General features: G+C 30.8%; 1 protein-coding gene across 2 annotated transcripts; it reads left to right on the top strand.

The window, feature by feature from the left end:
* The first annotated feature begins 5,659 nt into the window (after window positions 1–5,659).
* On the top strand, window positions 5,660–8,704 carry LOC121219427 (uncharacterized). Of its 2 annotated transcripts, none has more exons than XM_041097585.1 (4): window positions 5,660–5,840; window positions 7,573–7,673; window positions 7,758–7,932; window positions 8,127–8,704. In XM_041097585.1, exons 1-4 carry the CDS (start codon window positions 5,813–5,815, stop codon window positions 8,174–8,176), a joined length of 354 nt encoding a protein of 117 aa, XP_040953519.1. In that variant the 5' UTR covers window positions 5,660–5,812; the 3' UTR covers window positions 8,177–8,704. The 2 variants fall into 2 exon arrangements, with proteins under 2 accessions (XP_040953519.1, XP_040953518.1); XM_041097584.1 differs by lacking the exon at window positions 5,660–5,840 and adding an exon at window positions 5,852–6,526.
* The last annotated feature ends 18,235 nt before the right edge of the window (window positions 8,705–26,939 follow it).

Raw genomic sequence — 26,939 nt, 5'->3', positions numbered from 1 at the left:
TTAACCCATTTGGTTGAACGAGAAATCGAAACCCAGCACCTTAGGGCACGTCCCTCGAATTTCCAAATGTAAAACATTGCCTCAATTAGAAATATTTTCCCCTTTTTTGAAATATGATGTTTATATGTATGATGGAATAATAAACATGGTGATGTGAATAAAAAATATGAATAGAAAACAATAATAGAATGAATCAATCATGCATATACTATAGCAAATGAATACATAAATAAACTAAAGCATAAAAATGAACATATAAATAAATACATAAACAAACATAAAAAGGAAAATAGATGAAAATTATAAAATGAAAAATATGTATATAAAAGGGGGCTATATATGTATGTATATACATAAAATTATAAAAAATATGAAAAATATATATAAAAATATAAGTATTTACATGTATATGTATATAGATTATAAAATGCAAAAATATAAAAAAATATAAGTATGTACGTTATAAAAACATGTGTATGTACATAAATATAAAAAACTAAGATATAACAATGTGCATATATATATACTTATACAAATTTAAAAAATATGTACATTCATATATCATAAAAACTTGTTCACACATATATATATACTTGAGATTGTAAAATAATAATAATAAATATGTACAATAGTTTTAAAAATAATATATAATAATAAAAAAGGCACATATTAAAATAACGTAGACACATATATATAAGATAAATGAAAATATAAACAAAACAAGAATTAATAATTAAAGAAAAATAAAATAAAATAAAATAAAAAAACAGAAGGGATTAAATCGAAATAAGGGATAAATTTAAAGGCCCAAATCATAAAATGAAAAAAAAGGGAATTAAAGCACGCTACAAATGGATGAGGACCAAACGTGGAATATTCCCACGTCACTGAAACGGTGCCGTTCCAGCGGAATCCAAGCGCACGGTCTAAGGACCAAATCGAAACAACAGAAACAATTTAAGGCCAAAATTGAAAATATGCGAAAAACTTAATTGAAAACACCACAAAATCAGAGGGACCAATTGCACAAATAATCCAAGAGGCAAAAACACGCAGATCCTCCCCTCGGGTCGGGTCACCGCGTGGGTCAGAGACCAAAACGACGTCGTTTTGGCACCTGACCCCTAAAGGTAAAACGACGTCGTTTTGTATAGGCTATATAAAAGCCAAAAATTTGTTAAAAATTTTCATTTTTGACTCTTATCTTAAAAAAAACAGAGAGAATCCTCTCAAATGCCCCCTTTTCCTTCGGCCTCAGGTTCGCCGCACCTGCGTCCCGCCGGCGCCATGTCGGCCACCGTACATGGTGGCCGAAAATTTCGAAAAAGGTATTTTTTACTTTTTTTTTGCTTCTTTTTTTTACGTTTATACGTTGTTTAAAAATAAAAGAAAAATAAAAAAAATCGAATGCACACGAATGGAAGAAAAATAAAGAGAAAAGAAAAAAAATAAAGCTTATACCGAAAAAGAGGTTTTTGAATCTGTTTTCTTTGCCTTTTTATTCCTTGAAATCATGAAAGAGGGGCCGAACCCCATTGTTTTACAATCATCGGTTTTTATAACCGAAAGCAAAGAGAAAAAAGAAGAAAAAATCCCCCCCCGATTTTGTGGTCTGTTTCTGTCTTCCTTGTTGTTTCTTCTCTTCAGGTGCAAGTGGCGATGGGATGGTGGCAGGTGCGGCGCGACAGTGGTGGTGGCAGAGGCCAAGAGTCAGCAGATTCGGCGCTGTCAGGAGGCCAAGGGTCAAAGACCCTAGTGCGACGCCTAGGGTTTCTGTTTCTTAAACCCTAGGCTGATTTTTTTGTGAAATTGGGCCTTGGTCATTGGGCCTTTGGTTTGGGCTCCGGGTTAGAGCTGGTTTTGTAATTGGGTTTAATGCTATAATAGACTGGGTTATTTGCTAGTGGGCAGGGCAAAAATTGGGTTTGTAGAAAGCTAATGATGATATATATGACTTTACTATGATATATTTTGTTGCAAGTTTTTCATTGTGTTATAAATTTATCCTTTTAGTGTGGAAACAGATTATGTCATTGCCAAAGCTTAACCCTAGGAAATGATTAAGATCATTATTTGAGTCCATGCCTATATGACTTCTTCATATATTTGCTTTGTTAATTTTCTTGTTTGTTGCAAAAAAGAAAAAGCCCTAATCCTAGACTGTTCTTATTGTTTTCATGATTTGATAGATAACCTTGAATTCTGTATCCCATCAAAACAGCATGACACTACGCACCTAATTCTATTTCACTTGTACTATAAATTTATGTTTTCAAGAAAAAATTTTATTAATATATTAAATGCTTTTAAAAATTGTTATTAGTTTTTGGTTTAATTAATTCATGGGTAAGTGTCTTTTATTGAATGAAGTATATAAGCTTAAATATTTCAAAATTTATTCATATATCGCTTTTAAATAGAAATAAAATAAATATAACACGGATTTAAATATTTTATAATAAAACACATGAATATTAGGGGTGAGCAAAACTCGATTCGATTCGAAAAAATCGAAAAAAATTTTGAATTTCGAGTTAAACGAATCGAGTTATTCGAATCAACTCGAACTTTTTTTCGAATTTCGAGTTCGAATCGAGTTGAGTTTTTGAATTCGAATAATTCGAATAATTCGAATATCAAACTATAATATTTTACATTTTTACCCCAAACTCCCAAACCTTTTTACTTTTCCTTCAAAACTTTTACTCCTTCCCACTTTCTCCCCAAAACTTTTACTCCCCTCCCCTCTCAACCCCCAATCTTCCCAAAATCTATTTCCCACCAAAATTTTATTCTCTCATTTACTTTTTCTCAAAATTTTACTCCCCAAAACCCTCAAAACCTTTTATTTTCCTCCAAAATTTTTACTCCCTCTCACTTTTCCCTAAAACTTTTATTCCCTTCCCATCCCACCTCCCATCTATCCCAAACCCTCCCCCCCCCTCCAATTTTTTTTTAATATTTTCCCTCCAAAATTTTACTCCCCCTATTTACTTTCTCTCAAACTTTTATTCCCCAAATTTTTTTATTTTTCCTCTAAACTTTTACTGCTCACTCTTTACTCTCAAATAAAAAATCAATAAACATGAATAGTAATAATTTTATTTATATCTACTATTTATATTATTAAATTAAATTTCACATTTTATATTATTTATATTATTAAATTGTTTAGTTATATTGAATATTTATATTAAAATTGAATTATTAATATATTCATGTTAAAATTTTATATTGGTATCAATTTCACATTTTATTTTTAAAATAAATTTTATTAAAAATTATATTTTTACATTTAATATATTTTTTAATTCCAAAATACATAGTGACAAAAATCTGAAGATAATTGAAACAACTAAGCAAGCAAAAAAGCTAACCAGTATATAAAAAATTAATAAATAAATTATGAGGTGATGAAAATTAATAAAAAATTTGATTAAAGTGGACAAATTTTATTACGATGGGTGACAATGGTTACAAGGACCCAAAATTATTTTTTAAAATTTAACTCGAACAAATATATTCGATTCGATTCGAATTCCATCTCACTCGACTCGATTCGAGAAAACTTAAAATAAAGTTAGGATAATAAAATGAGATTCGAAAACTCGATTAACTCGAAAATTTTTTATTCGATTCGAACGAATGCTCACCCGAATACCACACCAATTTTTTCTTTAAAGAAAATGAAGCCTACTTTCAAGCTCAACTTCCAACAAGACATGCAACTCCTGCCAATTTAATAATAACGAAATAATTATTTTCCTCCCTTTACAAATCCAAATTTTAGGGGTTAAATATAAATTTCATACTTAAATTTGTCCGCTCTTTTTAGGTTGGTATTTAATGTTTTTTTTGTCTCATATTGGTACTTGAATTTTTTTTCCGTTAACTAATTTGGTTTTTTTTAACATCGTTAAGTATGAGACAGGTGTCAACACTAGACAACTACACATGCCATTAATAACACCATGATGATGTCATAATTTTAAATATATATTAAAATTTAATAAAAAAGTTTAAATATCATAATCTAAATTTTTTAAAAAAATTTAAAACTCTAAAAATATATATAAATGATAAATTATAAAAGAATTCTTCCTTAAATTTTCTATTATCTCCATCAAATTTGTTCCATTTCCCTTTGCTTGCATTGTCTTTTATCTCCTGCTTCATTTTTTTTCTTACAAGAGCTTTTATTATATATTTTCTATTTAAGTTGGATGTATTCAACTTGAGTTTTTATCGATTTTACTTTCATCGAAGGGTTTTTTCACGTTAAAAGAGAGCATGTTCTAAGAATTTATGGGATTTTACAAATAAAATTAAAAAAAATTGAAGAACATTATCAATAATTCAATAATACATTGATTCAAGATAACATATAGACATTCAGAAAATTAATATTAACTAGTTTTCTATACAAAAAAAGAAGAAGCAATGATGATTTAAGATAACAAATAGACACAAATTCAGAATAATATTGAAAACCTAGTAATATTACAACCGCTTGCTAATAATTTAAAATGGATATTCAACATAACCAATTAGAATATCAAGAAACAAAAGAAAAAAACTCAAATTTGAAATTGTGAAAAAAAAAAGAAAACCCCAAATCTACAACAATTTTGTTTGCTTATAAGAAACTACAACAATGGGATATAAGGTACTTGAACCATCAACTCCTAACCCCCATCAATCAACCCTTAATAATACCAAGATCCTCAAACCCCATAACTGCAAAAAATGATTTGACAAAGGGCCAAATATCGACCACCATGGTTGTAACAACCAACCCATTTGAGAAATTTGAGCAGTGAAACCCATTTGAGAGGTCTGAATGGTGAAGAAATTCATCATACCAAGGAGAAGTCATGGTCGAAGTTATAAGATGGTTCAACAGTCGGATCTTCAGATCAGCGTTAAAGAAGTTCAAAAGTTGAAGGCATTTTTGTGGCTTTTGAGAAATTTTCCGAGAAATCTAATCGGAGGCATTCAAAAGAGGGAATGGAGAGCAACAATTAGGTGCCACTTTTGGGCCAGAAAAGTTGCCAATCATGATGGTGTAGGCTAGGTGCTGGTTGGAGTTGTAGGAGGAAGAAGGAGATGAGGAGAAATAGGGAAAAAATAAGAAGAAAAGAAACGAGGCAATATATATTTTTAAATTTATTAATAATTTTTAATTTAATTTTTATATGGTGACATCATCATGATGTCACTAATAACACGTGTCACTGTCTGGTGTTGTCACCTGTCCCAGACTTAACGATGTTAAAAAGGTGTACCAAATTAGTTGATAGAAAAAAAGTTTGGGTATCAATCAAGGAAAATAAAAACCTTAAGTGTCAATCTGAGAGAAATGGACAAGTTTAGGTACCAAATTTATATTTAACCCAAATTTTAAATCTTTATATTAGGGTCCGTTTATTGTGGGATTTGGTTTTCCAGAAATTATTTTTTGGATTTTCCGGCGTTTGTTTAGTGGAAAATAAATTCCACAAGGAAAACCTTTTACAAACACGGGTAAAATCACTTCCTTAGGTTTGGAAAACGTCTTACCGATTTTCCTTCCGTAAGACATTTTCCATTCCTTTTTCTACACTCTAATCGTCTCAGCTTCAAAAATTTCTTTGCAGACTTTCTTTAGAAAGGTATGTTTTCTATATCCACTTTCATTTCTACTCATTTGCTGTGGCTTCTCCCATTCCAATCCATTCTTCATTTCGATTCCCTCAATCCTTCCCACTCCGACCCTGTACCCGAATTCCAATCCATTCTTCATTCTCATTGAATTATTTCTTTTGGTGAATTAATGCAATTTCCAGGCTTCTACATGATGGGTTTGTAATTTTCTAAACCTCATAGCTTTTATGGGTTTCTTTTTGTTATTAATTTTTTAGCTTTTAATTGTATTTCGCGGTGTTCTTAACTTTTTCTTCCATTGGATTGTGGTTTCGTAGCTTATGGCTTTGTGGGGTTATGCTTGTTCTGTTTATAGAGTTTCTTCCATTGGATTGTCATTTCTAAGCTTTTAGCTTTCTTGGGGTTCTTGTTTTTAAGTCTATTGATGATGCAAATTCATGTTCAGTCCTCGTTCGCACGCTTCATGTGCGGTCAAGGATATGATACCTAGATTCTTGAACTCAGAGGTGCTGGATTGAGTACACAAGGAATGAATTTTGGACAATATATAAACCCTTTAGATTCTATGTCTCAGAGGAAGGATTTTTATGGTAAGGGTACAGATTATAAGAGGTTTTCAGAAACAGAAAAAAGATATGCTTTTTCCAGTCAAATTACGGATTTAATTGAAAAGCTTGTAAATATAATTGAAGAAGCTGAAAGATCATCTCCAGTACGTGCTTTTGATATGCAAAACAGCATTTCTACAGCACTAAAAGATATGCAGAAACAACTTAATCTTATTTCCAAGTATGATTGGGACTTTGACAACTACCTAGAAGAAGACGTCCCTGCTGCGGTGAGGTGCCATCCCTTATGCGATGCGTACACCAGCTGACAATTCGTAAGCCATGACAACTAACTTGAGTATTGTTAAACTAAAATTTTTATCTTAGATCGAATACATAAAGGATAAGAATGAAACAAATAATGGCAAGTTACTTGCAATTGGTCATTCTATGGGTGGTATCTTGTTATATGCGATGCTATCATGATGTGGTAAGATTCTGTAAAAACTTGCTTGTTCATCTACATTTATGACCTATGTAAAACCTATTATTGCATATCCTTTTGGCTATTACCTTTTTGGTATTGCAAAATAGTTTGCTATATTAACACATAACTGCATGTTTAATTTCTCTGTTCTGTTATGATTAGAATTTATTTAGCATTTTGAAGCTAAGACCAACTTGAATTTCATTTCTTTTGGACACAACACCGACTGAAATAGACTTGTAAACAGTTTATAATCACTTTTTAGACCGGTTAAACATTTTAACAGCAATTTATTTATAGATAAAAGAATGGAAAACTTTGTGCACAAATTATGTTGATCTAGGTACTGATAATATTGGTTAAACTCACAAAAGAAAATGCTACGCTTGGTTCAACTATCTGATGCTTGAACCTTTTTATTTTGCTTATTGAGGCTGATCTAAGAGTTCAAACTGTTGCGTTTTAATTATCACAGCTAAAGCATGTCAACCAGGATGATTTTGAGTCATTTATGAGTAGAGCCAATTAATTTTGAACTCTTTAAGGCCCTTAGATGGAATCAAAATCATTGTTGTATAAGTCCAAAAGAGCTCTATATGTCCCGGTAGGCTACTTGATGGAATAGTTTTATAATCAATTTAAAAGAAAAAGTTCCTTACATAGTCACAACTTCAAAAAAGAACGTTTGTCTCTCTGGCTCTCTCTCTCTCTCTCTCTCTCTCTCTCTCTTGATACATGGCATTGCTAGGATCAAAACCTGAACATTGGAATAAAGAGCATGTCCTCTACCAACTACACTGTTGTTGGCTAAAACAATCAGTAAACTTTTCATCTTACTTTGACTTTGTATCTTGAACAATATATAGGAGTGCTAAAATGTCTTGTTTTTATAAGGTTATGAAGGAAAGGATTCTGGATTGGCAGCAGTCACTACGTTGGCATCATCATTGGACTATATGTCTTCTAGATCGTCACTCAAACTGCTTTTACCCCTGGCAAGTGTTATTGAAGCGAAATTGTTATTATCTGCTTGTATATATATTGACAATAATCTGATGTTATTTCTCTTCGGTGAGTAGGCAGACCCTGCACAGGTCCTAAATGTTCCTATTATTCCAATTGGAACATTGCTTGCTGCTGCCCATCCTTTTGCAGCTAACCCTCCCTACCTCCTGTCTTGGTTGAGTCCTCAAATTTCTGCCCCGGACATGTTGCAGCCAAAGTTGTTTGAAAAGCTTGTTACGGAAAACTTCGGTAAGAAAATATGCTTCACCTTTGGCTTCTAGGATAATGCACAAATGCTAAATGTAGACTTTGGCATTGGTGCTTTTAACTGTCATATTGCGCACTATGATATAGTGGGTGCCCAATGGGTAAGATTTAATACTTTCATATATGATGCAACATAATTAGCTTCTCCTAAATATTTACACTTCCTTTTGATGCAGGCCGTAGATCTAGTGTATCCTTGTATAATAGAATTTCTCAATCATCATGACGCAGCTTGAAGTTGTTGAGACTTCTTCTTCATTCAAGCTTCGTTCTATATTTTTTTCCCTATGAAGGAAGGAGCCGACTTAAGAAGAATCTTCAAGCCAGTCTTGCCCTTAAAATTCTACATCAACTAGTACATATACATACATAAAAAGAGGTAAAGGATCAATACCATGCATGTAGTTGTATTGTTGTATTAAAGTTTGTTAATATGTACAGACATTTAGAAAAAGTAGTGTATGTTTATATGGTATACATATATCACTACTCTCTCTCTTAGACAACATGTAGTTGTATTGTTGTATTAAAGTTTGTTAATATGTACAGACATTTAGAAAAAGTAGTGTATGTTTATATGGTATACATATATCACTACTCTCTCTCTTAGACAACAATACTTCATCATTTGTAAATGGTTAACCATTAGAAATTTTGACTCTCACAAAACATTTGATGATCTTAAGAGAGATGTTCGATTACCATAAAGCTTATACTTCATTTTATAGAGAAAGGTTGAATTAATTGTGTCAAACTCCTAAGCTTTGATTGATTTTTGACCAAATTAATCACAAGTTTAGTCTATTGGGAATTTAATTATTGCTCAAGAATGTTGTATTGTATGAAGTTTACTTCCCATTTAATAAATAATAAAATAAAAAAGGTAAATTTAGCCATTTCTCTTCACTTTTTTTCCAACTAATAAGAAAGCATTTTTTTTCAATTTATAACGATTAATATTGTAGCTTAATAATTGAGTATTATTATAAATAAATCATTGCAATATATGTAAAAACAATTTAAAATATAAAAATTTATTAATATATTAATATATGTAAAAACAACTTTTCCAGAAAATATTTTACACAGATTCAATCAAACACCAGAAAATATTTTCCAGTAAATCATTTTATAGAAAAGTAAAGCATTTTCCAGAAATCATTTTACAGAAAACATTTTACTGGCAATCAAACAGACCCTTAATGTATTTTTCTGGTCTATTTTACAATTAATTAAAATTAATCTTTTCAAGATTCATGATTACCCCTTTCAACAATATCATTTATGATCCAATAAACTTAATCATTTCGAGGTTCAGTTGTCCTTATTAATAATATCATTTCTAGAGTTTGAATTTAAACTTTCTACTAAAACATCTAATGTCTTTTATCACTACATGATGATAATCAAAATTCTAGTTAACTCCATTCCTACAATATTTTCACTGATTATTAGAATTAATACTTTAGATTTTTGTCTATTTTATTCCTATAAAAAAAAATACAAACTGCTTGCTGAAGACTTGGCCCAATCCACGGGATCCGAAAAATCAATTTTATATATATTAGAAGTTTGTAATTAAATAAGAATGCTGACATTATAATTTTTGACAATTGGTGTTTCTTATTTGAAGTATTTATTTTTCTTTTGAGTTTTATATTAGATGATTTACTTTAAATATAACTTAATTATTATATATATATATTACAATTTATAAGACTCTTTTTAAATTAATCTCATTATTATTTTTTTATAATAAAAATTCTTTTTGTTACTGTAAGTTATAATTTTTTTTCTTAGATAAATTTATTTGTTAGTACAAAATTTTATAATAAAATCTTGACATATCTATTTACTAAAATCATTTTAATATAATATTTCAAATCCAAACTTTTTCGATTTATTTTAACAATTGGCATATCTATTTATTATAATCATTTTAATATAATATTTTCAAACTTCATAATAAAACATACATTTTATATACTATTAATATGTATTATCAAATTTCTTTTATGTTAACATTCTTTTTAAAAACAATTACATTGACAAACACTATTAGTCTGTACGTATGCAATCTTGTTTAAAATATATTAAAACATTAGATAAATATTTTCATCTAAATTTAAATAAAAATAATTTTATTAAAATAATAATTTGACTATAATATAATAGTTTAAATTTAAAATAAGTCAACTTGTTATAAAAAAAAACAAATAAAGTAAAAAACAACGATTCTACAATTGTAAACAAGAGGCCCAGTTCAAAAGATTTTTGGATGTTTTGAAACAATTTCACATTAACATACCGCTAGTTGAAGCGTTGGAGCAAATGGCCAACTACGTAAAATTCATGAAAGACATACTGTCGAAAAAATACAGATTGGGAGAATTTGAGACTATTGCTCTCACTGAAGGGTGCACAACAATGTTGATGAATAAGCTGCCTCCGAAGTTAAAAGACCCAAGGAGTTTCACTATCCCTTATTCAATTGGAAATCATTATGTTGGTAAGGCGTTATGTGATTTAGGAGCGAGTATAAATCTAATGCCTATGTCTATTTTCAAGAAGCTGAAAATCGAGAAAGCAAGACCTACTATGGTTACGTTGCAACTGGCTGATCAATCCTATGCCCATTCGGAAGGTAAAATTGAAAACGTGCTGATAAGAGTAGATAAATTTATTTTTCCTACGGATTTCCTCATTTTAGAATTTGAAGCTGACCGAAATGTGCCAATTATTCTTGGAAGACCTTTTTTTGCTTTAGGCGGAACTTTAATTGATGTGCAGAAAGGTGAACTAACCATGAGGATAAGTGATCAGCAGATCACGTTCAATGAATTTAATGCCCTGAAATGTGCTTATGAGAATAAAGAATGTCGTGTCATTGGATTGACAGAAACAACAGTGGAGGAATTCACAAGATTTTGCCATAGCAATTCTGATATTGACGAAGAATCACTTGAGCAGAGTGATACAGTAAGTTTTTATGAACTTAAGCAGTTTGTAGTTAGATCGAGGGAGAAGTTTGATTTATCAGATCGCTCTTATATAAAAGAACCTCTAGTGTTAAGGGTATTAGAAGATTTTTAGGACATGTAGCATTTTATAAAAGATTCATTAAGAATTTTCCGAAGATATCTAAACCCTTGTGCATTTTGCTGGAGCAAAATAGACCTTTCAGTTTTTATGAACATTGTTTCGTAGCTCACATATATCCTCAAAGAGCTGTTGATGTCAAAGACACGAAACGAGGGTCACATTTAAAGATAATGGACAATGCTTAAAGCACTACTGGCATGCTCATGTGGAATGAGACAAGCAATCTATTGACCTCTGCAATGCTTGAGTTAGTAGTTTTTTTATTTTATTTTATTTTACTTTTCATTTATTTAATTAATTTACTTTAGTTTCATCTTTATTTCATGTTGTTTTCATTTCTACTTTTGTTTTTGAATAAATGAGCAGTTTTTTTTCTAGATTCACGGAGACTGATAAACACAATACCCGTAAATCCACTCGTAGGGCCGAATGAAGTACCTACACTCCAATCCAAGCCAGGAAAGTTTTCTTTCCCTATCTCATGCATTTTATTTATTTTTCGATGACATTTTTTGTGCATATCTATCTTTTTGTTTCTTGTTACATATTTATACATGCATTGAGGACAATGCATCCCTTATGTTTGGGGTGTATTGTGCATCTAGGCTGCACCTTATATTATGTATGCTCATTTTAGTATAGTTAATTTGTTTTGCCACTGTCATGTAACTATCAAAGTACTGTTTATCTATGAGAAGTATAGTCTTTACTTATGATGTTCAATGATAAGCTTAAATTTTTCGATATACCTAGAATATGTGATAGTGGATTTGGTGAATTTAGCTTAGGTTGCTTGAAAATTGATTCCTAAAAATGAGATGGCCTAACATTCAGTTTTCTTTTGGAATATAGTAGGTATCTTTTAATGAACTTAGGGATTTTTCAATCCAAACATTAGTTATATTGCCAAAGCATTATTTAAATAAAAGGACAGTAGGCACTCCAATGCTTAGAATTGCCAGTACGTCAACACCATTTTGTTTGCTCCATTGTACTGTTGATTAGAAAGGTGAGTTTAAATGAGAGTGTGAAATAAAAGAAATAAAAATTAGGGGCATTCCATTGTAGTAAAGGGTTAAGTGGCTAAGGAGGTAGTTGTATGCTCCATTCGTCTTTTTAGTCAAAAGCCTTACGCTTCATGAGTGGCTGTTGATTGAAATTGTGACATAATTAAGTACTCCGCAATTTAGTGTATGCTCCACTGTGATTGTCAAGTCAAAATAGTTTTGTGACATGCTAAATCCCTTAATAATAATACTTTCAAAAAGAAAAAAAAACATAAAAAAAAGAAAGCAAAATCAATTGTGAGTAATATATTATGAATAGACTTGAAGCAAGTGACTTATGTTTAGGTAAAAAATGAACTAAGTAAATTAGGAGATGTTTGTTATAGGCCGAAAGAGAGAATACATGAGTACTTAGGAAATTTTGTTTTTAGGGAGAAATTTTTTACATTGCCTTTGTTAAGCAAACCTTTGACACTCGAACGAGTTTTAGGAAAAATAAGATTGCTGAGAAATGATGTAATATGTTGTTCTTCGAATAGCTTGGTAGTATGAGTTGGTTTGTGTGCTGGCAAAATGTTTGTATTCATGCATGCATGTATATTTTGCTTGAGTACAAGCAATAAAATAGGTTTGCGGGTGTGATAACTCTTGAAAAGAGTTATATTTCATGCCTTTAGACCTAGCTAATTGCATGTACTTAAGTACATTTAGTTGCACTTTAGGACATTTCATTAGTATTTTTTCTGAATCATTGCATTAGGAGCTTGGACTGTGTTTAAATGTTATTTGTTACTTTTAATTACTTGTGGAAGGGCTGTGATTGGTGGATTTGCAAGTTCAGGATAAGGAATAAGAAATAAACGAGTGAAGGTTACTGAGGCAAAAAGGTGGACAGTTTTTCGACTTGTATGCAGTGGCAATTCGCGATTCCGAGAAATGATCGAGTCAACAGTTAACACGTACCAGTTTCAGCCAACTCTACCTGTACCAGATAAATCTTCCTAAAAAGAGGAAATAAATCTTGGGTTGTTGGTTTTATCTTAGAGAAAAAGAATTTAAAAAGAGGAAAAAGATTATGAGATAATGAGCTCATAACCACCTATCCAAAAGGAATGGATTTTTAAACCAAAAAGAATTTAATAAGAGAAAAGATAATCTTGGGTTGTTGGCTAAACCCTAGTGCACTTGGTTATAAGTGCAATCCTTAGGAATAGTCGATGGCATATTATTCTTGTTAAGTTAATTTAATACGAAAAATTTTAGATTAATTTAACTAATATCGGATGGCATGAGCAAGCATTCAAATGATGCTTGTATCATACAGAAAGAATTATACAAGCTGTTGTAGTAAGACCCTGTATGAGCAAGGACAAGAACTTGAGGTTTTACCCCCAAAAGAGACAGACCACTTTAGGACTCTTCTGCACAGCAAGTTAATCAGGATTTTGCCATAACATTATCGACAATGAAGGTTGATTCTGAATAATCCCAACCTACCGCATAAATATCATAGACACTATATTTTTATTCTTTGTCGAAGTATCTTTGCCACAAAATATTTAGTAGTTATTTATTTATAAAATATTTGCATATCGCTCTCATATTTGCCATTACATTCCTACTATCACCTTTGCCATAGCATTCTCAGTTATTTACTAATTCCATATATTACTCATCATTACATATTTACCTTAGTTTGCTATAACATTTCATTCAATCGTTTTGCCATAACATTAACCCGACTTTATTAAAATAACTTGACCAACTTTGTGCCTCAATTCGATCCTCGTGGGAACGATACTCACTCATCATTTTATTAGTTGATTTGACATGTATACTTGCACAAATCGCATATCATTTCACACGTGACAATGTATCGTTGTAGGAATTCAACCAGACTTGCAGCCTATTTGTGAGCCATTTTCTTGTCTTGTGTAAATATGAAATCACTAGGGAACTAGGATGTTTGATAGATTCTACCAGGTTGAACTTGAAATAGAATTTGTATTTGAAAATGTTGTTTTGTATTTCTGGGTTTTCGTATGTAGTTTTGTTAGGCTACATACCAAACTATTTCAATGATGTTAGTCAATTGGAAATGAACTTTTAACTTCTGCTGGAGTGGTAACTTGTTTATGATTTCACTTGAACCTACACATGTTTACAAGGCTTTCGCCAAATGATGTTTTCTTATTCCTTAACTATAAGTGGCGTAATACTATTTTAAATCGCGTTTAATTTATTATATGTTTTTCAATACATTGGGACATCGATCTAGTACGCAGACATCGCTCCGATACACAGAGCTAAGATGTTTGCTTTACAAATGGTTTTGTTAGTTTAGTGGTTTTAACTTGTGACACTCCATACTCGGATCTAATAATCAAGTCGGGCGTGGGGTGTTACATTACCAACGAGCCTTGAATACAAATGTATGCATAACATGTAAAACTCTTTTAATTCATTTTGCCAATGACATGTGTAAGGTTATTCTTTGCAAGGATCACATGTAAGGCCGTACCAAGTCCCTGTCAATTGCATCATAACCTATCTAAAGGGATATTTTACTTTTTAAGTGGTCAACAATGACAAGATATACTGTCCACATGCCAAGGCATGAGGAAAGGAAGGTCACTCTCACCTATAGGTTTTCATCCTTAGCCTTAGGAAGGTCTTCTTCTTCCTCTTCAACTCTTCACTTTTAAGCATTATACATCTCACTCCTTTAGCAGCTCTCAGCCTCACCACTGTGTGAACCGTCATCTCACCTGCTACTTTTGTATGTCAACAAAATATTATAAGAGTATTCTACAACATAGTACTAAGTTGTTTAAACTATATTTGGAACATAAAAAATAATAGTTACACTACGTACGTAGCAATTATTTCGAGGTGTTCTTCCATAACTTATGTACTATCTATAAATAGAGACATGTAACGTAGGGGACCCTTAGCTTCAACTATACTTATCTTTTGATTTTTTTTCTCAACCCCAATACATGGGGCAGTATTATTCCAATGTGAAATTTTACTCATTTGATAATAAAATCAATTTCGTATACGTTAGTTTTTTAAATTAAAAACGAAGCTATTCATTTGAATATTTACTTAGTACAATTGACAATTTTTTAATAAAATAAAGAAGAAAATCACCAGAATTGTGATACACAATGAGACTCCATCCAGCCAAGAAACTAAAATGATCAAAGCATGCAAGTCTAAACACGCTAAAAGAACATGAAAACTATTTTAGGAATGATCATGCATCAAAACAAAAACCTTCAAGCCAAAGGGATGTCATTTATAAGCCAAAACTTCTGACACGAGGAACTGAGCCAAAGCTTAGTTACATGAGTACTAGATATTTGTGTGAATCAAGTTTCAACTAATGCATTGATTCATCATATCTTCGTAGAGATATCAAAGGACCACTTAAACAACCAAAAAAATCCATCAAAAGAGTGCAAAACCAAAACAAACCCTTGAAACCCCAAGGGAATGGAAAGGATCGGTGAGTCTCGGAGGCAAAATCCAATGAGATGATTAAAATTCGTAAGGTAGCGTTTGAGAATTAGAATTTATATTTGAATTTTAAAATTTTAGCTTTGAAATTTATGATTTATGATTTATGATTTTATTATTTCTAAATTCTTTGTTTGAAAATTAAGATATTTGAAAATTAAGATTTTGAATTAACCAAATTCATTGTTTGGATAATTCAGATTTAGATTTGGATTTCAACTACTTCTAAGTCTTAAAACTATTTTTTAATTTAATTATTTAGGAGAATTTTGAGCATTGTTGTTTGAACCGGATTGGACCGACCAGTCAAGCCAGGAACTGGCTAAGGTACTAGTCTGGAGAAGGGCATTAGATCGATTGATTTAGGAATCGATACGGACCAATTAATTGGGTGGTTGAATCGGTTATACCAATTTTTAATTATTTTAATATTTTTAATTTTATAAATTTTTAAAGATTTATTTAATAGAACCAAACGGACAGGTTAAACCAATTGTACCAGTCAAACCAATCGAACCGGTTGCACTAGCAAATCGGTAGCCTAATTATGGAAATTATAAACTAAAATTCATGGGTTTATAAATTCAAATTGTAAAAATTATAGTATAAATGAAATTTTTGAATATTTTTATTGTATTAAATTAAATGCATGAAGCTTCGTCAATATTTTCAAAACTGGTCAAACTGATTAGATCGAGAATTGATTGGAGTATCAGTTTAGAATACAGAGTTAGACTGGTTAATTTGTGAACCAGTTGAACTGACGATCAAACCGATTGAACCAATTTTATCTATTTTTATTTTTTAATAACTTATTCAATCAAACCGGGAACCAGCGATCTAACCGATTCGCTTACTAGTTCAATTCTAAAAACACTGAGCTCCATTGATGATATATTATAAGTAAAATTGTTTATTTATTGTTTGGGTTTTGAAGGAAGTGTGACAGGAAAGGGAACAAAAAGTTCTCATGTTTTTCAAATCAATCTTGAATTTTGAAAATTCCAAGTTTTAAAATAGATTTTGAAATCTAGAACTTAACTCTTATGAAATTAGACTTGGATTTGTCCAAATTCAAAATCTGATTTTTATATTTGCTATCCAAATAAAAAAATTACCCAAATCATTATTTTCAAATAAGTTATAATTTTTTTTAAAATCTAATATGTGAATAGATGTATAATATTTTCTTAGAGTTACTTTTTTTTTTTGTAAATTAGGGATGGCAAAAAAAACCCCAAATACGATGGTTTCTGACCCAAACCAATTCATTAGGATCGAGTTTTTTTTTTGGAAAATCAGGTTTGAGGCAAGTCAATTCGAGTGAAGTTACAAAAAAATAATCGAGTTGGATCGAGATCAAATTTAAGATAAATTTACCCCACCTCACCACGAAATATTTACAAAAAAAGCCCTTGATATATATTAAAACTTTTCTTTTAATAAATAAATATATAAATATATATTAAATTTAAGTCTAAACTCAAAAAAATATTATTTAATTCAAAGTAAAAATAAATTAAGTCTAAACTCAAATAAGGTGAAGGTAAAATTTTTTAAAAAGGTCCATCCGTAGTGGAAATTGGAAACGGGGCATTTATTATATTTTTGACGAATTTTTTATTTCAATTTTATAATTTTATTGTTTTTTTTAAATCTCTGACCAAGATAGGAGTACAATGTTGTGGTCCTAAATATGTAGCATTTAAATTTGTAGCCATTCTCATAAATGGGGACATCAATCTTATTTGTTTGAGTGCCATTGTTTCATATATTTTTCATCTTTCCATTAAAAGAGATTTCTTACTGATTTTACGTTTCTTCGATTAAAGATTATATCTAACATATTTGTCAAACAATCACCTATTTTCAATTATCATTTCATTTTATTCCATCCAATTCAATTTTTTAATTAGAATATTGTGTAGATAAAATATGATAGTATTTAAAAAGCGATTTAATATAATTACTTATAGTTCTACTGGAATTACATATTTGGATAACCTCAATTATACTCTAATTCTAAGAGGGAGGCTGAGAATTCTCTTTAGTGTTTGAAAAATCACTTAATAATTGAATTTAGATATAATTGTTTGTAATTATATATGGATGGCATGTTTGAATAACCAATGAAATTTGTAGGTCTCATTGAAATTGGTGTAATTGAAGCACCTCAATTATAGGTATAACAGCCCGTTTTCAGTAAAACCGGAACAGTAGTTTTAGAACCACAAATCCGAAGTCAAAAAATTTATTTTATTATTATTTTATGGTCTACAGTATGGCAGAAATTGAAACACCCCAAACCCGGTCTAAACATTATGACCGAATCTGGCGATGTCACATTGTAACTCCCCTTACCCGTATTCGACGCTGGAATAGGGTACGAGGCATTACTAGAATACATACATTTGCATACGTATTAAACCGAGTTACAAAATTTCATCCGAATTAAAACTTTCAAATTATTAATGTGCTTTTATAATTCTTTACAACATATCCTCGAAATATTATATTCATAACAAATAGGGTCTACGAGACCCGATATTTACTCATGTAATTCAAAAATTCATTTCCATTTCATTCAATTCACAATTTCTCATGTTCACAATTCAAATCAATTTCCCAATCCAATATATATATTTCAATCATCTAAGAATATAATTCAAGTTACACGAACTTACCAGGCTAAATTGCAGAAATATTAAAATTTAGGGACATTTTGGTAATTTTTTATTTTCCTTGAATTTCCACCCAATCTTGATATAAATTAATATTTCATTTAATTTATTTAAATAATAAAAATTCATTTCATGCAATTTGGTCACTTTTTGACATTTTTACAAAATTACCCTTAAAATTTTACTTTTATTCAATTTAGTCCCTAGACCTAAAACATGTAAATTATCTATTTTAAAATAAACTCATATTAGCTGAATATTCACATATATTTTTCCTCCTCCTCTACTCCATTCCACATCCTTGATATATACATAATACCACTATTAACTTGTTTACTCATAACAAGCTGTTCACTTGAGTCATAGTCACCAAATTAATTATATCTTAAGCTACAGAACTCTGAATTGATATCCGAAATTTTTTTTCTGAAACTAGACTCACAAATATTCTTACCATAAAATTTTCATAATTTTTTATTAAGCCAATAAGTACAGTTTATTCTTTAAAGTTTCCCTTATTTCACTGTTTGACAGTTCCTACCCCTCTTCACTAAAAACTAATTATATCTTTGTACAAAATTTTTATGATGTTACCGTTTATTTATATTGAAAATAGACTCATTAAGGATTTTAAACATATAAATTATAACCCATAATTATTTTTTTACAATTTTTAATGATTTTTTCAAGTCAGAATAGGGGAACCCGAATTCATTCTGACCTTGTCTCACAAAATTTATTATATCTCATGATTTACAATTCCATTACTTACATCATTTCTTCTATAAGAAACTAGACTCAATAATATTTATTTCCATATTTTATTCATACTCTAATTCTATTTCCACAATTTATGGTGATCTTTCAAAGTTAACCTACTACTGCTGTCCAAAACTGTTTTAATGCAAAATGTTGATTACTAGGTTTATAACTCCCTTATTCCCTTTTCTCTATAATATTTCCCATCACTTTCACTTATTTCTCTTCACTAATATATCAAGAACATAAGACCTTATATAAGAAAACTCTACTATAACATTATTTCCATGCTTTTTCAATAATATCAAACTTAAAAATATATTGAAATCTTGATGTTCTTACCTTGTGCTATTGATTTCAATCTCTAACTTGATTTTCTCTCTCCTGTAGCTTCTATTTCTTGAATCTAACTTGATATTCTAGCTCCCCATTGTCTCCTTGTTATTTTTCTCTCTTGGGAGCTATGGAAATTCTTTTGATTTCTAGGTGAAAATGGCAAATTTTTTGTGGAAGGACCAAATTGTAAAAAAAGCAAAACTTTCTTTCTTCTCCTCTCTTCTCACGTTAGTTGCATGGAAATATGGTGGAATGGATGATTCTTCATCTTCCTTTTCTTATATATACTAAATAAAATACTAATAAAATAATAAAATATCATTTAAAAATAAAATTAAAATATTAATAAACTAATATTTATTTATTTAATATAAAATATCTCCAACATCATCATTATCTTCTATATTTCTCTCTCTTTTAATTGACCATTTTTCCCTTTATAATCTTTAAAAATTTCATCCTTGAGTCATCACTTAATTTGGTAAAATTATGATTTAGTCCCTCAAAATTCTTCACCTTTTCAATTTGGTCCTAATTCATCCATTTTCATTAGTTTCTAGATTATTCCACCATTAAAATATTTACACTATTGGTCCTTCAAATTTTTTGTATTTACACTTTAATCCCTCAAATTTTGAGTATCTACTCTTGGGCAACAAAACTTTTCTCACTTTTGTGATTTAATCCTTTCTTGAATTAATATGTCATAATATAATTCCCAATGTTGCCATAACTCAAAATTTCACTTTTTGTCACTTTATTTCCTTATTTTACTATCAAGGATACCTAATTTCTTACTGTAGTAATTTTCGGAGTATTATAGTAGTAATTTTTGGGATATTACAGAAATACCGTATAAAAAATTTCGTTAAGGAATTTTACCGTTTACATACTTAGGGTGAGTTTGGATGAGCGATGCGTTTACCTACAGTGAATGTAAAAACAACGGTGGCGGGAGATTAGATACTGTAGCGATACTATAACGTGAGACAAAAAGTAAGCTAAACACACCGCACAGCACCGCACCCAATCGTCCATCCAAACCCAACCTTAATTTGATAAAACGGACTAAATTGCGTAAAGTGCAAAAGTTAAGTTCTAATAGCTAAAGGTATTAAATGGCTATAGAATTTTAAATTAGAGGTCCTTATATAGTAATTAGCCATTAAGGCTGTTAGTGGATAAGCATGGGTTGTCATTTTTGTAATTTGAATGAATTATTAAGGTTAATTTTAGAAATTTGTGATTAAAGTTCTAATTAATTAAATAAAACAAACTATTATCACCCATTATCATCATCTTCCACCAAAATTCAAAAAAAAAAAACCTAGCCATGGAAGGTTGAAATTTAGGCAAGCTTATTTTGCTCAATTAGATATGTAATTTTGTTCCCTTTTTTGATGATTTTTATGTTTTTGGGATTGTTGTAACTTAATCTAGCTAGCCTGGGGATTAATTTGCAAAATTTTTAAAGTATTAGGGTTTTGCTATTGATGAACATGCTTGAGTTTTGAAGTTTGATGATAGAAAATGAATGGCTGTTGTTAGATAAATAATTTTTATAAAGAGATTTTTGGTGAAATCATCAATTAGTGACTAAATTGAAAAATGTGATAGATTTATGGTAAATTTCTTGAATTTTGTGAAATATATGGGGTACTATTAATATGTATAAAAATAGGCTAGGCTTGAGTAATGATTAAATTGCATGAATTTCATTTTTCAAGCCTAGGGACTAAATTACAAAGGAATTAAAAGTATAGGGTAAAATGGTAATTTTGTCAAAATTCCATGTTGGATTAAATTGAATGAAAATCATATTGAAATAAGTTAAATTTATTCGTATAGATCCTGTCAGACCTCGTACAGAGTTAGATCGAGGTAAAGAGAAAATATCAAATTAGTCGCCTCCGTATCTATGTACACTCGTTGAGGTAAGTTCGTGTAATTAAATTGTGTAATTTATATGCTTTGTTTGAATTATATTATTTGTATTATAATCATATATGAATACCGATCGCATATTCGACGACGTACGACGATTACTGAGCCTCGTTTGAACCTTAAAAATTTGTAGGATACAAATGACATGTCATTAGGGTTACCGATTTCAGCTTTTATGAGCTTACCTATACTCAGCTCGTATGAGCTTATCGTTATTCAGCTCGGAGGAACTTATCGTTATTCAGCTGGGAGGAGCTTACCATTTACAGCTCGTATGAGCATACATGTAATGAATTGACGGATTACAGTTCAGTACACCTCGTGTGTACTACCCGCGTATCCAATGATATTTTAAATGGTTCAACGGGCATAGTTTTGTTACTAGTTTATAAGAGTTCAATACGAACTAGTACAGATATTTACATGAATTACATGGAAATTATTTATATATGATATAGGGATACATGGTATAGACATTACATGTATATGGAATTTGAATAGTGGTTGAATTCATACTAGACCTGTCCATGGGCCGGGCGGCCCGCCCGAAATATGGGAGGGTTCAGGTAAAAATATAGGCCCGAAATATGGACTTGGGCAAAAAAAATGAGGCCCGTTTAAAAAACGGGCCGGGCCTCGGGCACCACTTTTTTGGCCCGGCCTGAATATAATAAATATATATTTTATTTTTATTTTTATTTTTAAAATAATTTTTTTTATTTTTTTTATTTTTAAATTAATTTTTTAATGTTTATTTTAAAAATGGGTCGGGCCGGGCCGGGGTCGGGCCTAGGAGGCGGGCAAAAAATTTTTTCTGGGCCCGGCCCATGGAAAGGTCTAATTCATACATGTTTCTTGATATTATATGAATTACATGACTAACATGGTTGTTGAGGATATGTGATTAGGCTTTTGGCCAAATTGAGTTGGATATGTTTTGTATGCTTACCTTAAATGTGATTAAATGGTAAGTTAATTTCTTTGTTATACGAACTTATTAAGCTTAAATACTTACCCTGTGTTATTTTTCGTGTTTTATAATGATTTGGAAGCTCGTTCTGGTTGTAAACTTGTCGGAGCTATATCACACTATCCATCAACTCTTTTGGCACTTTCGGTTAATTAATCTCAGTTATAATGGCATGTATAGGTTAATTTTGCCAATGTTGGCATATAAGTGTTTTGTTGAGATTAATCACTTATTTGGCTTGTGTTTGGTATATTTTGATGTATATATATATATATATATATATGTGACCTTATCATATTTAATATGTGTTTGATATGGTTGAATGATGGAAAAATTATAGGTATATTGATGATTGGTTTAAAATGGTATATTTGGTACCAAATGGGTGAACTTGATAAATGATCTACATGATAAGTTTTGGTACAATTATGCATATATGTATTAAGTCAATTAGGTAAAATTGGAGTACATGGTTGATATATTTGCATATTGTCATTTGAAGTGCCTAAAGGCGTATTGGTTGTATGTGATGATTTTACATGTTTAAGGCTTAATTTTGGCTTGTTTTGGATGCCTAATTGTGACTTGTATATATACAAAATGTTGAGTGAGAAATATGACCTGTAAAATGACCTATTTTCGTCCACACAGGCGTGTGTCTTAGCCATGTGTGACACACGGCCAAATGACATGGCCTTGTGTCCCCTATATCTTCTTAAGAATGCAAGTCAGTATGCTCACACGGCCTAGCACACGGGCGTGTGGCTTGGCCGTGTGACCCAAGTCAGAGAGTTACACGGACACGGGCACGGGCTGGGACACGGTCGTGTGTCCCTATTTCGAACGTCCACACGGCCTAAGACACGGGTGTGTCTCTTGGCCGTGTGAGTCACACGGTCTGGCCACACGGCCGTGTGACCCCTGCAGCTTTAAAAATTTTCAATATTTTCCAAAAAATTCTCTGAGTATCTGATTTAGTCTCGACTTGTTTCTAATGCGTATTTTGGGTCTCGATGGCTTGTATAAGGGACAATATGTTTTATTTCGATTGGTTTCTGACATGAATATTATATAATAAGAAATGTTTGAAAAGTCTGTTTATTTGAGCTGTAAACTTCAGTAATGCTCCGTAACCCTATTCTGACGATGGATATGGGTTAGGGGTGTTACAAAAAGAGAGGGTGAGAATTAGAGCAATTACGTAGGTAATTAAGCCCAATTCCAATTACCCTACGATTTTCCAAACACTCATATATAAAAAATTATATTATAAACAAAAATATGTATGATTGTTTAGGATGATTATGGCCAAAATTTTCTGAAGGTAAATTATAAATCCTAAGAAGTTATATTATAAAAATAATTAATGTGTATTTTATAAAGTTATAAGCAAAACTTATATTATTTAAATCCTAAAAAATTTCTAAAGTTAATGGCCAAAAAGTATATTATAAAAAATTATTTACGTGTTATAAAAAGTGTAGAATATACTTATTTATAAAAAGTTATGGTCAAAAAGTATGGACATAACTTATCTACATGGACCATAATATATTTATAAAAAAACAACTTTCTAAAATTATGACAAAAATATTATAAGTGTTTTGAAAGTTATCCAGCACTTTATAAAAAATCTTTTTACAAAGGTTATATATTATAAATTTTATATTATTTTTAACTTAATTTACTTATTATAAAAAAAAGGTTATAATCTAGCATAGTCTTTCTCCAAATTAAGTTTATATAAGTTTTTATAATCAAAGCTAGATACATTTGCATTGTGAATGCAAATATAATGCGGTAGATGCTAAGTGTGCAAATATAAAGGTTTTCTTGCACTATATTGTGGGGTACGATAGCATCTAAAAGAATTGGTTTGACACAAGAACCAAAGATAACTCGTGAACTCTTTAATTTGATACATCCATAGCTTCAAAATGTGGTTAAGAGGAAATTTATTGTTCTAAAAAAAGATTTCTGATATTAACAACATCACCTCAGTATAGAATTAAAAAACAATGTTAGATCATATTAGCATGTTGCATACTTCATAACTTCGTTATAGGTGGAATTGAGATGATCCCTACTTTGAAGAGTATATAGACTAAGGAGATCTTGATAACCTTAATGATTTAGATTTAGATTCAAATGATGATAAGAAGTATATGTTAAATGTTAAAGAGAGAATAACCTAACAAATATGGAATGCTAGAACAATTAAATAAAATTGCCTATAATATTTATTTTTCTTTTTATGGTTATTAATAATCATATTGTTGACTACTTTCTTGGGCTAACATATGACATATGATGATTTGATTTCAATTGTTGTTACTTGTTTAGATTTTTTTTATCGTACTGATATTTTTATAGTAATTAGTATTTTTTTTAAAAAGCATAAATTATATAACTGTGTACATAACACCCTTTGTCCGGTCTAGTTGCCGGACTTGAGCTACGGGAGGTTACCACGCGAAACTCACAAAATATTTACATACTTAAAACATATGTGGTGGATCATGCCACGGACCAATAGGTGGCAAATCGCTTTGGAGTATCCTTCAACTATGTATAGAATTTCAAATGACTGGACTACGGATTATTCCGCGGACACCACCATTATTTCAAAAAGTAAGGCGGACATCAAATTTGAAATATTTCTACGAATATCCAAAAATGGCGGATTGTTCCGCAAATACCCCACATTACATTAGGTCCCGCGAAACATAAGACATGAAACATAACAGATCTGAACTTCATTTTTATTATCATACATTACGAAAATTCAAATTAATCACCTTCAAAGTTTAAAAAACTTGTTTACAAATAACCCAACGACTATATACATGTCACTTAGACCGACTTAAATAAATCAAGAGTCTACCACAACGCCTAACGGATAGTGTTAACTTATTTTTAATCCGATCAACGCACTCTAAACATTCAAAATCTACAAGATAAAAGTAGTCTAGGTTTGAGTATTTAGAATACTTAGTAAGCTCATACAAATTCGATAGTTTACTTACCTCAAATAATAATTATATGATAATTAAATAGAAAATACAATTTATGTAACACCTGAACATCACAATTTAGCCCAAAACTAAGGAAATTAGGACTAAATCGAGAGGGTTAGCGAATCACGGGACCCCACCGGGTAAATTAGAAATTTTAGTGGCTGAAATTCAAATAATTGTATGTCAACCCCGATTCGGTTAGGATATAACTAGTTGGTTCCAAAGTGGGAGACATAATAAATAGGAATGAGTGGCGGCAATGGTTTGTGGAGATCGTGCCGAGAGAGTGTATATATATAGGTATGTGCAAGAACGGTATTTCCCCTTAATTTCGTTTTCCAAACCCTTTTCTCTAAGCATCGTCTTCTTCAGTTGCCCTGAAGAAGATGATGATATAGTTGAAGGAAGTCCTATATGTTGTATCCATCGTGTAGTTTTGAGTCTAGAAGTAGAATGATTGGGAATTGGTAAGTTTCCTTAACCTTCTGAACTTGTAGATTGGAAAAAAGAAGTAGAGTACGAAATCTCAAAAGTTTTGGGTAATTGTGGAATATGGGTCACAATAGTTAAACACCTTTAGATTAATCAATGCATGGTTGTTATGCTTAGCTGCCAGGATGAAGGAGGCGCCAGCGTTCGAAGAAGCTAAGCTAAAGAGGCAAAATAACAAGGTGAGTTCCTATTACAGCTCATAATAGGGCCCACTATTTCGTCTTGGCCTTTGGGCTAAGGGTACTGACATTCCCTGTCCCTGGTGCTGATATTACCTGGGCCTCCTTCGGCTTATTGGACGCTTGCCTGCGGAGCACGCGGTCTTTTCTGACCCTGGGACTGACTCTCCCAACGAACCTCGCACTTGCCAGTCACGAGCGAGGGTCCTCTTCACGGACGTGGCACACAACGTCATTCATGCGAAGCTTACACGAACTCTCCTCTTACGACCTCATTTATGCGAGGCTTACACGAGCTATCTTTGCGAACAACCTGCATTCCCGCGAGGTCCTCAGCTGACTATGCCTGTAGGCAAACATTCTTCTTCCAAGTTGAGTTCATTCGAATCGGAAATCCAGATCCTATCGATCACTTGGGCTATCGATTCGAAATCCTAACAATATTTATATTTTATAGGCTAAAAATAGCTTCCAACGGAAGTTAAATCTTGCAATAATTGCTATAACATTAAATGGCATTGAAAAGTCATCGTAATTTTAGTCATTTCTTGCAATAATTTGATATTCTTTTTTATTTTTGTAGTTTGTTTTGATATTTACTGTAAACCCTATTTTTTATGATAATCCCAAACCACTTTTATTAGATGAAATATATTAATCTTCTTACTCTTGCTATAATTCTTTTACTCTTTATTGTAATTATTTTTTTCTCTACTCTTTATTATAATTACACGTGACAAATTATTATTGTGAAAAATGTAACTTATAAGATGTGCCACATAGGAATTATTTCATTAATTTTAACTTTAAATTGCTATAATAAATATTAGATATGTTAAGTTGTTTATATTTAGAAATTTAATAAATATATATAACGGTAGTAAAAGTAATGTATATATATTTTACTAAATATTAAAGAAAAATAATATATTTTAAAAAAAATTAAAAATAATGGACGAGTCTAAATTAGCTCGGGTTTA

Source organism: Gossypium hirsutum, chromosome D07 (assembly GCF_007990345.1).
Source record: "Gossypium hirsutum isolate 1008001.06 chromosome D07, Gossypium_hirsutum_v2.1, whole genome shotgun sequence".
NCBI classification, from domain to species: domain Eukaryota; kingdom Viridiplantae; phylum Streptophyta; class Magnoliopsida; order Malvales; family Malvaceae; genus Gossypium; species Gossypium hirsutum.
Note: the sequence above shows the minus strand (reverse complement) of the source record. Positions and strands in the feature narration are given on the sequence as shown.